General features: G+C 37.3%; 2 protein-coding genes across 3 annotated transcripts in view; both read right to left on the reverse strand.

Annotated features, from left to right (window-relative positions):
• Nucleotides 1-5,653: 5,653 nt before the first annotated feature.
• Nucleotides 5,654-7,887, reverse strand: LOC110379648 (zinc finger protein 665). The gene has a single exon (XM_021339405.3). The coding sequence runs from the start codon at nucleotides 7,752-7,754 to the stop codon at nucleotides 6,000-6,002; it is 1,755 nt and encodes a 584-aa protein (XP_021195080.3). The 5' UTR covers nucleotides 7,755-7,887; the 3' UTR covers nucleotides 5,654-5,999.
• A 2,803-nt stretch (nucleotides 7,888-10,690) lies between these two features.
• LOC110379640 (uncharacterized) overlaps nucleotides 10,691-15,430 on the reverse strand; it is a 62,800-nt gene continuing 58,060 nt past the window's right edge. Inside the window, exons 3-7 of one of the 2 annotated variants that reach the window (XM_021339390.3) lie at nucleotides 14,423-14,593; nucleotides 13,434-13,617; nucleotides 12,627-12,863; nucleotides 11,400-11,555; nucleotides 10,691-11,130 (exon numbers count right to left, since the gene is read on the reverse strand). In XM_021339390.3, the coding sequence (XP_021195065.2) occupies nucleotides 10,892-11,130; nucleotides 11,400-11,555; nucleotides 12,627-12,863; nucleotides 13,434-13,617; nucleotides 14,423-14,593 (987 nt within the window). In that variant the 3' untranslated portion in view covers nucleotides 10,691-10,891. The remainder of the gene's footprint in view (nucleotides 11,131-11,399; nucleotides 11,556-12,626; nucleotides 12,864-13,433; nucleotides 13,618-14,422; nucleotides 14,594-15,430) is intronic. The other variant, XM_021339391.3, reaches the window with a different exon arrangement.

The raw sequence follows: 15,430 nt of genomic DNA on the forward strand, positions 1-15,430 counted from the left end.
CTGGCTGGCCGGTCGACTGGCGGCGGCGACGAACGGCGCCGCGCAGTCAAAGATCATGCGTGCAGTGCACAGGTGAGAGAATTTATGTACAGGTAGATTAATGATATGGGTAAATTTAATTAGCTCCATAAACCAGATGCAATCGTTTCCAGTCTTCCTAATTGGTTTCAGAAAGCAGACGAACAGAAAGGCTACCTTGTTTAGCGACATATTTTTGCGATAAGGTTTATTTTAAGGCTTTGGGATAAGGCACAAAAAAAGAGTATGCGAATATTGCTGCTATTAATTGTTAAACCTACACTTACACATCCGATACCTCTTTGACTAACTAAATAAATATAAAAAGTATCTATTACCTTAAATTATTTGATTAACAAAAAAACAACTGCTTGCACAATAACGTCCTTATATAATGCAAAAGCACAGCAAAAGTATGGGAAATGTATTTCATCATAGGTAAAATTCATTGCAGGTATGGAAGTGTTCACGTTTGACGCATCTATGCACTTCCTAGCTTAATCTATGAAGCAAGCAACAGCGCTGAGCTACCGATCTGCAAAAACTGGTTTGGGAAAACACTTAAAAATACAAATATGGCTGCAAAATGCATTTTTATTATTTGTTTAGGGATAACATATTAATAAGTAGGTAAACATTAAATAATTTTAACGATTGCTTTGTTATCACTCTTTGTCAGCACTTCATCTGATTTCATTGAAGACCAAATCTAATATTCACTTTGACAGTCAACTACCATAACTACATGAGATACCTAGAGGTGTCTACACACCAAAGCCGCTGATGCCGGCGGCACAGCCCGGCGGCCCAACCCGCCGGCCGTATTTTGTACAATCATGCCGCCGGCTTTCATAGAGTATTTGACAATTACTAGAACACCACATGCCGCGGCAGTCGTGCCGCCGGGCTGTGCCGGCGGGTCAGCGGCTTTGGTGTGTAGACCCCTAAGATAAGCAAGCAGTAGGTAGGTTCCTAATCCTATGGGATATACGAACATATCTGTTAACTCAGATCAAAGATCTGAATGGTGTTTCCTGCTGATCTTCCTGCAAATTCAAAGTTAAGGAAGAAAGTAGGACTGTACTGTAGGACCGGGAGATAATTATCTTGCTCAAAATGAAAAACTGATTCGATATCACGACGTTTATTGTTTGGGCTCGAGAGGTGAAGTTACATACTTTAATATAAAAACTTATTATATTTCAAATCGAATCTATTTACATCATTGTCCGGACAGGAATTGAATATAAAACACCAAAAAGTATCTAACTAAGACTACATCCCTTCAGTACCTACCTACTTACTAGTAAAGTAGGAACCTAATGTATGTAGGTAGGTCACTAAACATAGCACACATTACGCGAATGGCCATCACAATCCATTGTGGGACAATAGCATAGACAATGCTACTCGCAACAACGCTGTATGTCGCTTTGTCTCAATAAACCTACTTACACACATCTTACACATGACTGGAGCTAGTAATGACTTTAAAAGATTCATTAGTTGATGCCAAACAATTATTAATTCATGGGAGACACCAAGAAAAACAAACACAATGCAATCCTAAAACATAAGATGTTAAGTACCTATATTTCCTAGATAATGAGTTCTCCTGGAATTGACCACTATGCCATGTGAGTGAAATACGTGTCGGCAAAATTTCATTTAAATACAGGTGCTACCCAGGTACCTAGACATTACCACAGATTACTTAATAGTTACATATTACGTCGTAGCCAACTCTTTAAAATTATGCAATTAATCAACCAGCTAGTTTTTTTGATTTAACGGCTATTTCAACCAGTTGGCTTCGACATATCAATGGCGAATAGGTATCATCCAACTATGTAAGTACAATCAGCAGCAGATAGGTAAACCCAAACCCAAATTATCAAGCATAAGTTGCGTTCCTAAATCTTGACATCAAAATACACTCACAATAATTTAAAGAATGGTATCAACTAACATTTGAAAAATGACAAAAAAAAAAAACAGTAAAGAATTAAAATAAGAAACGATGTACCTACCTACTTCGTATTTGTTTTTCTAGAATAGCACAAGAAATCGAACAAACGATAAAATGAGCGTGGAGAAAAGCTGGGCTTATTTCCGAGTGAGCCGGCGTCATTTTGCAAAAATATTTTATTTCGCGACATTTGAATATTCACGCTTCGGATGTAGGTTACGGAACGGATTGGGCCGATTCCGAGTTTCAGACTCGATCTATCGGTATATATATTTAGGGATTGTTCACACCAAACGTATTGTCCGCCGCTGACTGTGAGTATACTCACTGTCTGCCCCAGTGTGAACGTCGACTCAATCTGCAGAACGCGTACTCACCAAGCCGACAATAGGCTATAGCGTACGATGCGCTACATGTGTGAACAAAAGAATAGGCCCTTTAGGTTCACACTAGATGCGTACGCTGAGCGGCTGACTATTCTACACATAAAAGGGCTCAGTATTTGAAGTTGCTCGTAGTATTTGATAAACGATAAAACTAGCGTAATTTATTTTTTTCAAATCAGACGTTTTACTGATATTTCAATTAAATGATGCGGATTGAGATAGTTGCCATTTGCGAAGCTCTAGAGGAAGACGAAAATAATAAAAAGAAGAGATTGTGGGTACATCCCTTAAAGGACAATGGGCACTTTGTATGGGATTTGGTACCCGCTCCAACAGTAACGTATGATATATCATTAGAAAGGTATTTACGTGAAGAATAACAAAAACTAGGGGGCTTGCCTCAATTAGCTGTCCGATCCGAGTAATGATAAAAATTGAATCGACATGGAAACAAGTATGTCATCCATATACGCGAATTAATTAAGAGGCATATCTCGTCAGTGTAATAATTTTAAACTCAGTTAATAGACACAATACATTGTTTGAGATACACTCTATTATAATGTAAAGGTTGTAATAGTCTATGGAGTCATACTATGGAAACACAATCGTCATCTGATTTGACAAAAATTTCAAAACATTTCTATTCATCTTTTTTAAGAAGAAATTCATCATTACCTCAGCACCTCTTGAGGAGCAAGATTAAGTTGTAATATGTACTATGTTAACATCGTCTCCTGACTTTTCAACCTTAATTGATTGTAAATACTGAAAGACTTTCATCAAATACATAAGCTAGTTCTGCGTGAACTGCAAAGGTTTCCACAGTCTTTTTTTAAAGCAATCGGCAGGCAAACTTTCTAAGAAGGCCAAATACTTGGTTTTTTTTTGTCACTTTACCAGTTTTTATTCAATACAGTTGGATTTAAGAACTACATCTACGTTGATGATTTATGAACATTACACATTCTATTAGTCGATGTCACGCGAAATGGACAAGGATTTGGGACTAGTCGTCATAGTAAACATTTTTTGCCTTGCCAAGACCTACGCAATGGTACTAGAATCAACACTGTTGGACAGGGTACCAAAACGCCCATCGTCCTTTGAAGAGATGTTTTCTTGGTCAATTTCATACTTTATATTTCGAATATAGACTTTATTCAAATAAGTTCAAGAAAAATTTTCGTATGACAGTAAAACATTCGATGAGTTACTATCTTTAATACGTTTAAGTTTATATAAAAGGGACACTAATTATCGACGTGCTGTACCGAGGCGCAGCGGTGCGTACGCGGCGGAGCGGCGCTATTCGGCAACTGCGTCCGCGTAGCCAATCCGCGTCCGCCGTGCATAGTCGCGTAGTAAAATAATCGGCCACTGAGAGTCAGCTACAACAGACGACGTAGGTAACAGCGTATAGTCGGTTCGGTGTGAACGACAATTTCAATATATATGGAAAAGCAATAAACTGCGTAACGCGCGCTCACAGTCAGCGGCCGACAATACGTTTGGTCTGAACGATGCCTTACTGAATTGTTTATGTTTCTTCAGCATAAATAAACAAATGAAGTAGAAAAGAGTTGGTTGTTTCGGTATTCTGTTATACTTACGTACTTAGGTACATGAATTAACTTAGGTGGCTTAAATGGCTTGTGTTTAAACACCACCCAAAAAAGTACCTATTTTACTACCAAAAAAATTCTAAACGGTTACCAAAATGGATAAATGGTCACCAAATAACGTTTCCAAAAATATTATTAGGTAAAACCATTTTTTCGTATTATTGACTACTAAAAAAATATATGGACCCCTTTAAAATACACTTTAGACCAAATATTATATATTGTCACTACTTAGATGTTACCAACTATGTCATACCATGACTCCTAATTTGGTCATTTTTGTTAGACTAAAAAAGCTAACGATCGCTAGAATATTTCCCAAATACCAATTAATATACTGGGGTTCCCAAACGTACGTCGCTTATTTATTGTTATATGAATTTGTGTGTAACTCAGTAGTAAAATGTAAGCACGCAACATGCAGCAAGCATGGTTTCCGTCACGGCTCCGGCACTGCGGGGCTCCGGCGGTCCCATGCGAGCTTGTCGTCGCAGATGGTTTTCACGCTCACCACCGCAGCTTCGGCTTGCTGGCCGGCTCTGCCGGCCAGCCTCAGCCGCGGCGGCGAGCCTTAAAAACTACCTGCGCCTCAGCTCGCAGGCCGCCTCGCCCCTCCGCGCCTACGCGGTTTTGAATTGCACTCTAGGGGTAGGGCAGACAAGACTACGTGGAGTCGGTTTTGCAGCGATTCGTTTTCGTCACTAACTTTGATTTTGGTAGTAATATTGATCTTTTAGTTGGATAGAATTTGGTGACCATTAATCCATTTTGGGAACCAAAAATAATATTTGTGCGAGATTTGCGATTTTTCTGATGTTATTTTATTTTTTTTTTGGATCATAATATTATATACTTTAGTGCCCTTTTAATAAAGTCAATTTATTTTTTTTGGAGTTGTTTATTTTATTTGGTGCCTCAGCTTAGAGTCTTAAAAATATTTTTGGTGATCGCCTAAATTATACCCGTAAAGAATTACACGATTCCCGAGGCTTGAATAGATATTGCTTGCGCCTTCCGCTCTCTCCATGGTACCAAACCACTTCTAACTCCTTGCCAAGTTTCATTTTACCGGAGACGAGTCGGGCGGGATGTTACTTACCTTAAACCTTTACAGCTTAACCTGCGCTTATAGGCAAAGGGGGCGTAGGTGTAGGCTTGCGGATTCCGCGTCGCTCTGCCGAATTTTCTTAAAATTTCGCAATATGTAATCTCGGCCGACCCGACTTGGAAATCGAACCCAAGAATCCGCGATGCTTGCGAGCACTGAACATCGGGACAGTATGTGGGTGGGTAATAACAAAGAAGACCAATGCAATAGATAATATCTCATTATATATTATTTATGAAATACATACGATAAAATTAAACGATTTCAATGTACTTCATATTTACAGCGGCCCAAACTCTTAGGTATATAATACATAGATCTACAAGTTTCATGTATTGTTTGACTTAGCTACCTAAATATTAATATTATTACATAGGCATGTAAATACCTCTAATCCTCTCTCTTTACCTAGTAGGTATATAATAATATAAATATAGTTATTGTAGTGGCAAATGATCTATCTATTTTTATTTTATGGGTAGGTTTTCTGCCTATGTCAGAAATCTATTTTGACATGGAATCAAATGTGTACTAATCTGACTGATTGGACTTACTGTGGAATCTTGAAGAAGTTGAATTAATAATAGGATATCATTGAAATAATCAGATATTCAAAATATTGCTATGATCCATCAAAGTATCTAAATTGGCCTATAAATAATTATATTTAAAATCTTATACCTACTTACAGTTTAATTTTGTAAAAAAATATATATAGTAGTATTTGTACATTGCACATCTTATTTCCGACCACATATAAAAAAAAAACTTAAATAAATAAAATCAGTACTTTTTATAGGTAGGTAAAACAATAGTCTGAACCCAAATTCATAGAAAACTTTTAAAAATCATAGCTTTTCTCCTTTGAATCCTATTTTTAAATTGATATGAGATTATGACAAAATAGGTGACAATGTAATGACATTATCAAACCTATGGTCTGCAGAAAACTCTTGTTTGATCTTTACAACTTTCATATGCACTGGTTCTTCTCTTTTTGGTGGCCCATGTTTCTGTAAAATGTGCCTCCTCAGTGAATCTCTACGGTAGAAGCTTTTATCACATTGTTGACAGGCGAAGTTCTTTTCATTGTGGTTTCTCTGGTGAAGAGCTAACTTCTCGGCACTTTCCAAAAACATGCCACACAGTAAACACACTACATTGTTATGCGTGTGCTTTGCCCTGTGCAGTTTCAGTGTAACAGCTGTATACAAAGAATATTCACATAAGTCACATTTAAATGTTTTCGACTTATAATGCACCTTTTTTCTATGGTTACAGAGCTCGGACATCGTGAAAAAGTTTGCAGAACAATGTTCACACGTGTAGCCTCTGACGCCATTGTGTCTCTTCATATGATTAGATAAATTCGAATGACTTTTGAATATCTTTTGACAAACTTCGCATTTAACCGACTTTGGCTCATGTATTCGTAAGTGCTTGTAGAGTTTATTGCGTCCTTTTATGAATAGACCACAGTAATGACATGTTGCTTCAACTTTATAGTCATTGTGCTGTGATTCCCTATGCCCTTGTAGTGATGCATGCTGTGTGAAACATTTTGAACAATCTTTACATTGAAACCGTCTGTCTCCGCTGTGTGTAACCAAATGGGCATCTATATCCTTAATATTTCTAGTTTTATAATCACAGTCCCTGCAGTGATATATCCTATCGCTGCCCAAACCTTCAATGTTTACTAGAGTAGCAACATAGCAGCTTCTTGTATTCTTCTTGGCATGCACATGGTATGCTTTGAAAGATTTGAAGATTCTTTTGCAGTGCGGACAAATTAACTTTTCAGGCTGGTGAACTTTCTTCCAGTGGACGGCTAACTTGCATTTACTTCTGAAGCTTCCTCCGCAATCATCACATATTAATTTAAGATCTCTAGCTTTGCTCTTTTTTACTGTTCCTTGAGTCTCTGGCTGTTTATTTTCAGGTTCATCGTGATCTTCGCTGTCAATTCCTCCATTGTTATCAGTATCAATAACCAGTTCACTGTCAGACGGTTCATCAATGGATCCTTCATTTTCAAATGGTTCAGCTACTGGGACTTCATTGTGTATTTCATGAGTATTATGTTCAAGTTTCAGATGAACAGTTTCAAATTCTCGGTCAGCGGGTTGTCTTAGTTCTTCGCATTTGAGAGGTAGGGGTGAAATAGTTAAAAATTTCGTTTGACAAGTTATAGGTACTTCATGTACGGGCTGTACATCAGTGGGAATTTCCGCTACCTCATTTGTTGATCTTTCAAGTGTTTTTGATATTGCACCTATGCGACTATGAACTTGGCTGGGATCCTGTGCTGCATTATCCAATACTATTTCTGCTTCTTTTTTAACTGGAACAGGTCTGAAGGCTACCTTGCAAATTTTAGACGGTTGTTTGAGGACACTCAGCAAGATTTTGTTTGAGGTCTCACATTTTTGTTTGAACACTAGTGCTGTTTCTAATTGCAATAAACAGTCTGGACATATTGTGCTCGGAAGGCCATCGCCTTCCCTTATTTGAACGTCGGCTACATACTTAATTTTCTCAAATATCAAAGAGTTATTGTAGTTTTCGAACAAGGAGAAACATTTCTGTCCTTTTAAGTCATATCGCAAACAAACACGACAGTTAATGTTCTTCTTTTGCTCACTCATTATTTTTTTATTTACATTGTTTATTAGCCATCAAACTATTTCGTTTTTAGAGTTTATTTATTGTATTTGTTTGAATTGATGCAAATAAATGCAATTGATTAGGTCAACAGCGTTTCGAGGTCATCATATATAACTATTTGCGATATTTAACAATTTTGACACTCCGTCTTTTTTTCGTAACTGTACACACGTTTGATAGAACGAGACACACAAACTAACGATGCAAAATGTTTGTAGATAAAAGACAATGGAACGCTACTCAAAGTTGACAGTGACGTCAAGTGACATGAAAACGGAACAGACAATACAAAATGATTTTCCATTTCACCGAGTTATTTTTAAAGAAAATTGTTCTATCGACCTTTTTATATGACCCCTACTTCTGAAAATAATAAGGTGCTGTACTAATTTAAACCTATTCGATACGAACTAATTACTCCATTTGTGCCTATTTGCGATAAACTCGATGAATGATATTTTTCAGACGGTTCCGTCACGGCGCGGCCATTCATGAGAAAGATTTAGTAAGTGTCCAAAATAAATATAACTTTATAGCGCCAGGTGGGGCATTCACCTGAATGTGAGTCTTGCGGCTGATCTCTCTCCAGTCCCGTCCCATCAAACACTAGCCACCTTATTATAAAACGTGGTTTTTAGAAGTTATTGCCCACTTTAGTAAATGTAGGTTTAGTCCACTAACTTTGTTCGGGACAGTGGTAAGCCTGGTACTTTTTTCAAACCACGTTTTATAAAGGGTGGTAGGCGTCCTGTGCGGCTGGCTGATATCGTTGTATGAGAACAGCCGCCGTGGCCGACAATCGACTCGGTGGGAGTCATCATCATCATTAAATTTATGAGGGAGGACTTAGGGGTTACATAAGGAGTTTATATGGGGAGTTCGTAGTACTTACATACAAGCAAAGACTCTAACGAATATAAGGGTGTGATTTGTAGGGGTAGTTCATATGTAAGGAAGTAACTATGGAAGCATTTAAACAGGAAAATAAAACGCAAATTGTAAAATAAATCTTTTTTATAATTTTTAAATATTAATATTTTACTATAATACAAAATTATCACTTTCATTTTTTACAATGCATGGAATTCAGTTTCATAAACTAATACATAATACGGGTTAATATCAAGTATTAAAGTAAAATACTAATAAAATATTGAAAGTTATAAAGACACTAAGAAGACTAGCAAAACTTTATGTAGCACAGACACGATACCTTATATTTTTAACGATATTTTCTGAATTTAAATAAAAAGAAAAAATATAATAACACAGATAATAAATTGCGCAGGGCGCCAAAACGTAAACAGTTTATCGCTCAGCTTTATCAAATAGTCATGTTACATACTTTTATTCTAATTATTATCTTATATTACATTTTAATCAGGGACTATACAAATACTAAGGCACTTTACAGACACACATACTTATTTTTATTTAAAAAATCTTAAACTGAAGAGTTGTTATTGAGTAAATCTCACGAAGGTATTTGGTCCCATAACACAAAAACTTTTAATACTTATTTAATTTCAAACCTACGTGTAAAACTTGAAAAAATATAATAAAAATACCGTTATCCTATTGTACTTGTAACTACATGGCTTTTGTATTAGCTACCGTCTGTACTTTTAATTACAATAATAATTGAAATATCAAAATATTATTAACTAATAAAACTTACAATAGTGTCTGTTCATTGGTCTTAAACCCATAACTATTCAGAGAATTACTATGAAATCTTGCATTCCAGTAATAATAGATCAAACTACTTTGAATATTTATTACCTTTAAAGTGTTCATATTTTTAATATAATCTGCTCTTCTTTCATTGAGACCTCAAATAGATTAGGTATTGAAAAGAATTTGTCGATATTAGGTATCTAAGACCCAGAATTTCCCGGGAAACTCAGTAGTAACAAATTCAAAGTAAATTGACCCTTATTACTGGAACACTAAGAGCTATTTACATTTGGAATTACCATTCTAAACAAAGGTTCCGTCTAGTCATCAGTTCGTTACTAAATGCGTCAACCTTTCCTTGAATTCCATATGTAATGATTCATTGGTCGTCTAGTATAGCGGTCGTATTAATTAAACAGGTGAATACCTAATTACTTATAATAAAACTATCGTATCGAGACATTTTATTAACAGTTACGTCGTTTATCACGATTCATTCGACTTCAGTGGGTTACTAGGGCCTTACTATGACGAACCAAAGCAGAGAGTGATTGCAAAGAGCTGGTGATATTAAAATAGGTGTGTATGACTCTAACTTGGGGCACGTCATAGTATAGTCCTGTATGACACAACTTAGCACGCTTTTGTTTAAGTCAATGACGATGGTAAATCTAAAGAGGGATGTGAATTTAGTCACAGGCAATGACTGAGCAAGATAAAGAACAACAATGAGAACATGACACATCTAGACGACATAAATGTAAAATAATATAAAGTTATAGGAAAAAATAAATAAGAATAGTTAACTGATACACAACAAGTTAATCATTTAATTAACATAAGAGAAGAAATACGGGAAAGTGCGCGTCACAGTCTAAAATGTCTCGCGCTCAGCCCAATGCTGTGACTATACAAGCTGGTATATGAACGCAAAGTTGTGTCGTCTTTAAACCACAAAAGTCCCATATACAAGGCAAGCCAAATCTAATGAGATAGGTTAGTTTGCCTTAATGCATACAATAATTCAACACTTACGGCCTTTTCTGATTAAGGTTAATTTTGCTGCAACTGTGTGTACAAAAAATCACTCTGTACTGAGAATAAAATATAGCTTGCATGGTAGTTTATCATCTGCTCAACCTTTTCCCAACTATGTTGGAGTCGGCTTTCAGTGTGACCATTTTTAGCTGAATACTCATGTATTCTATAGAGCGATATAACGCGCCAGGCGTTGTTCAATCTTATGGTCGATTGACCCGTGCATCTTTTACTTGGTCGCTTCTTACGTCACTACCAAGATTTACTACACAAGAAAGCAGCAAAATTTACACCAACCACAAAAGGCTATCAACAAAACAAATCCGTGTCAAACACTTGTACACTTAACCCTAAGAATTGCAATACTCTACCTACGTACTAGCTAGAACAGTTACCCAACACTTCAATCCGGAGGTTCCTGATGAGAGCAGTGTGGTACCGGCGTTGGTGAAGACTTGAAGGCGCGAGGGAACAGTGAGGAGTACGATGGAGGAGGCTCGTACTCCGGTGGCGAGGGAGGCAGGGGGGACGTGAACAGTTGCTGGGATGCAGCTGTCACTGTCACTGTTGGTGACAGGTCGATGCAAGATGGCGGGATGGTGACTGGAGTGTCTGATGGCTTTGAGCGTTTGCAGCAGCATTCTGAAAGATTAGGAAAAGAGTTGAGTTATTTTCAACTATTTATAGTGGATTTATCGATCAAATAGTAAGTTTCAGTAAATCTATTCATATTGATATTTAACGACTTTTCAACTGCAGTTTACACGACTGGTGATTGTTTTATTATAGATCCATGCAAAGTGTCAAGTTAATTAGCCACGCAAGACACAGTTCCAATTCTAATGACCACTTTCCAAATGCCGTATAAGTCTTTGATTCAGTCATCTATAAAGTATGATCATCTTACTCACCCCAAGCCAAACAGAACATGAGTATAGTAGCGCAGACCAGCATGCCTACGACCATGTAGCTCCAGGGTCCGTACGGCTCCAGAGCTGCCGCGAACTCCATGAAGGCATTCGACGGTTTCTCCGACTCGCTGATCTTCACTGAAAGGGTCAAATCGCCTGTTGTCAGTTACATCTGATGCTTAGGTAAAGGAATTTGTGGGCATGATGGAGGTGTAATGACGAGTATCGGGACTTTTTGGTAAAAGTTAGTTGATCTAGCTGTAGAAGCGATGCTTTGAGATTTTGATAGAGGACAATTTCTTTGGTAGCAGTTAGGTACATAGATAGAGGATAATGATTTTAGAGAAGCAGTTATATTTTATGGAGTAGTAATGGGTAATTAAGCTCTACGTTGTCAATTCTAATTTTTCATAATAATGTTTAAAGATAGGGATGTTCCCTACTCACACGTAGTAGTTTTTCCCATTTTTACATAATAAGTAATTACGTCGTACGAATGATGATGAAATAAGTATTCCCATTCAGCAATATAGGGGAAAATGGCAAGAATCTACGAAGATCATTATTATTATTTGTTGTATGTGCTTCTTTCTCCGGTTTATGCCGGGTATTTGGTATCTGATGACGACACGGGCCTAAGCCAAGTGTTCACCAGTTGGGTTGATGATATTTTGGTTATTACCTCTATGTGTTTGTGTGGTTGTGACATTGTGTGTTTGTGTATTTTGTATTATTAATCATTCAAGTTTTGTTATTGAAGCGCTCAATAGGGAAACTAATTTCAATATTATTATAGAGTAAATTGTTTTGTCAACTGATTGATACCTAATGATGGACATTCCCATGCCCTCTAGTTTAGCGGACATTATACATTTAACAATTTGTGACGTCATTACTTCAAAAACAATAAAGGTAATCATTGCGAGGATTTCCAGTTTTCGAGTTTTTGCCATGTGAGTTCAATTCATCAGAGAAGTACGAAGAAACTCTTATGTATTTTCAGATTTTTGATAGATTTTTTAGATTTTCCATTCATGTTTTGCATACTCAAGCATTAACATCCAGTCCACCGGCATAACAATTTTTTTTGTACTGATGCAGAAGTGCTAATTATTTATTTTCTATCTATTTATCTGCTTGCGTCATAATTTGCCTTCACTTTTCCTACCAATAGGACCTTCAGCTTAATCCAATACAAAAGAAAAACATTTATAATTAAACACTCACTTATAACCGAAGGCTTCGTCATGCCATCAGGTTGGTCCAACCCAAGCAGTTCTTGGTTCCTTGCAGCAAACCTTCTCAGGAGTTCCAGTAACGGAGGATCGTGTCTATGAGAACAGGCACCCGGGTCTTCGTCTTCTCCACCAGGACAGTGACGAACTCCATCGCAGACGAGGTACGAGGATATGCAGAGACTGGTCACTCCGCAGACGAATTGGGAGTCGTTGGTACAGATTGAACCTGGAAGATAGGAATGGCAGGTGTTAGAAAATTTGAAAGATGGTATATTTAAATGTAAGAAGGTAGGTAGTGACTGTAGGTAAATTAGTGTATTGCAGATTTCATGAAACTACTTGATAACAAAATCATTGGAAATACCCTATGGGCAGTCTTTTAACCACCACTTTGCGGTTGCATTCGTAATTCATTTGGTATGGATAGTGAATACAACATATTTAATTGGTACGAGCTCTTTGTCACAGGCAATTACTTTGCTAGTCTGTTAATCAAGAAAATGACTATCATCAGATAAACTGCAGTCCGCAATATATTAGGACACTGCAATCATTAAAACATGCCACGCGTTCACCTTTGGAGCTAATTGTCGTAAGCACTTAGTTGTACCACCTAGTTTATTTAGTAAGAATGAAAATGAGTCTTCTCGGTCTAAGTGAGGACGCCAGGAGTGTCAGACAATAGACCACCACCGATGAGAACCCAGCCATGTCCTTTTCTATTCCTTTTGTGTTCTAGGGAGCGTTTTGAAGAACCCTACAGCCTGTAAAAGTTACTGGCAGCAAAGAGACTTACCACTATTAATCGCAGTAACGACCAGCCGTAACTTCTCCGTGTGCTGGTAGGGCGAAGTGGGGGGGTTCCACACGATCCTCAACTTGGATGGTAGCAGCTTGGTACCGGCTCTCGCTGCCACGGCTGCCGCATTTCCTCCGCAGAGGTTTAGACGCCACATCGGTGTTTTGGCGTCTCCGATGTACTGGAAAAATAAATTATAGAGTTATTGATGACCTGGCATTCACTGTCATCATTCCACGTTAGAGACCATCAGGAGGATTTGAGAAGACTTTGTCACTTGATAGCTTATAGAACTACTCGATCAGAAGATCAATAAATGCAGTCTACCATTCCTGTTGCATGGAAACTTAATACCTCAAACTTTATGCTCGTCCTATTATTCAAATAGAACCAATATAAACTGGATTGGATTGGCCTCCTTCAAGGAAATTAATTAGTCTTACGGGTTATTCCATAAGGATGCGTGGGATCACATAGGAAGGGTATCCAACGAAAACAACAGAGGACTTCATTGTTGCAGAAATAATTGAAGACATTTGACTCCAATTAACCCGAATATCCTCGTAATACAATAAGCGTACCAAGATATACCCATTGAAATGCAGTCTTGAGAACACATTACTTTTGAAATCATAAAGGTCAGAAGCATTTAATGAATTATTGCTGTTTTACCTTAAAACAATGTGATTGTAATCCCAAATTCCCAAGAAGAAGTTTCGAAAGTTTTATTCCAAAAGATAACGGGATATAAATAGCTTGGACTACATATTCTTAACAGTGACTTTTTAATTACATTTATGAAGGTTGTTTCAATCATTAATGAACTTGGCATCTGACAAATTGATTTATAAATATAGGTAATGGAGTACCAGACGAGTTACTTCTAAGTATGGTATTGAAACGAAAACGGTCCTGGCTTTCTCTAGTTAAGACCTAATCTAGCAAGATACATAATAGTTTCCATCTAGAACATTCGTCATACTCACAATAAGCAGCTTGCAAGCATCAGTGCTGTTGTTAACGGGCGCTGATTGGTCGGTCGCCGTGTCCTGCGCGTGAGCAGCTGTTCGCGCACTCCATTTGCGGTTGAGTGCGCCGGCGACTGGCGGCACCTGGAGGTCCGTCAGAATACCTCTGTCCCATTCTGATAGTGACTCCTGAAAGAATGGAAAAAGGCGTTTTAGATCACTTCAATAGGTACACACACACATTTTGACTTATGGATGGCAAAACGCAAATTGGCGATTATTCTTTTACAAAATGAAGAGAAAATGAGGTTAAGCATTTTTTAAGACAATTTTCATCACCAATAATGATGTAAATGACATTCTTTGCCACCGAATCCAATGAATTTTCATGGGAATTTTCGCCCATCATGTGACTTTTAGTTCTCATCATGTTAAGCCGTGTCCGACCTTAAAATGACGGTAATGGCAATAACAATACAATATACATGGCTGTACATAATATAGACACGAAACTTGCAAATAAGAAAAAAGATCTTGCGTCATAGATGTCTATGTTTGACAGGATCATAAAAGTTGCCAAATATAATGAAAATGTGAATAGCTCGACTGCGATATGTCCATTTTGTGTCTTAAATGCAGTGCCATTGTTAAGTTGAAGTAGGTATACGTGTGTATTGGGAATATGTAATACTGATTCACTGTACAGTTTTTGTGTACGTCTACGTCCTACACAATCATACGTGCATACATACAGATTTTGACAGTAATTTAACAAATGATTGTCACGTTTGTTGCGATAACATAAAGAACAAAAGAAGAATTTAAATTAAATTGGACATTTGTTAAAACTACAGGCATTAAGGAGTATAGGTCTTATTGACAATATCCCTCTGACCAGTCAGTCTCTAGTGGTCTAGTAATGACCATGGTAAGGCATAAATTAACTAAGAGTATTTTCAGTAACACCTAAGTAGCTAGAGTATCTGGTAGGTCCTCTTGAGAAAGAATAAGGCTATATGTGACAGA

Source organism: Helicoverpa armigera, chromosome 5 (genome assembly GCF_030705265.1).
Source record: "Helicoverpa armigera isolate CAAS_96S chromosome 5, ASM3070526v1, whole genome shotgun sequence".
Lineage (NCBI taxonomy): Eukaryota > Metazoa > Arthropoda > Insecta > Lepidoptera > Noctuidae > Helicoverpa > Helicoverpa armigera.

What these genes read in the sequence shown, in the direction of transcription:
- LOC110379648 (XM_021339405.3), bottom strand. Translation starts at nt 7,754, where the DNA reads ATGAGTGAGCAAAAGAAGAACATTAACTGTCGTGTTTGTTTGCGATAT.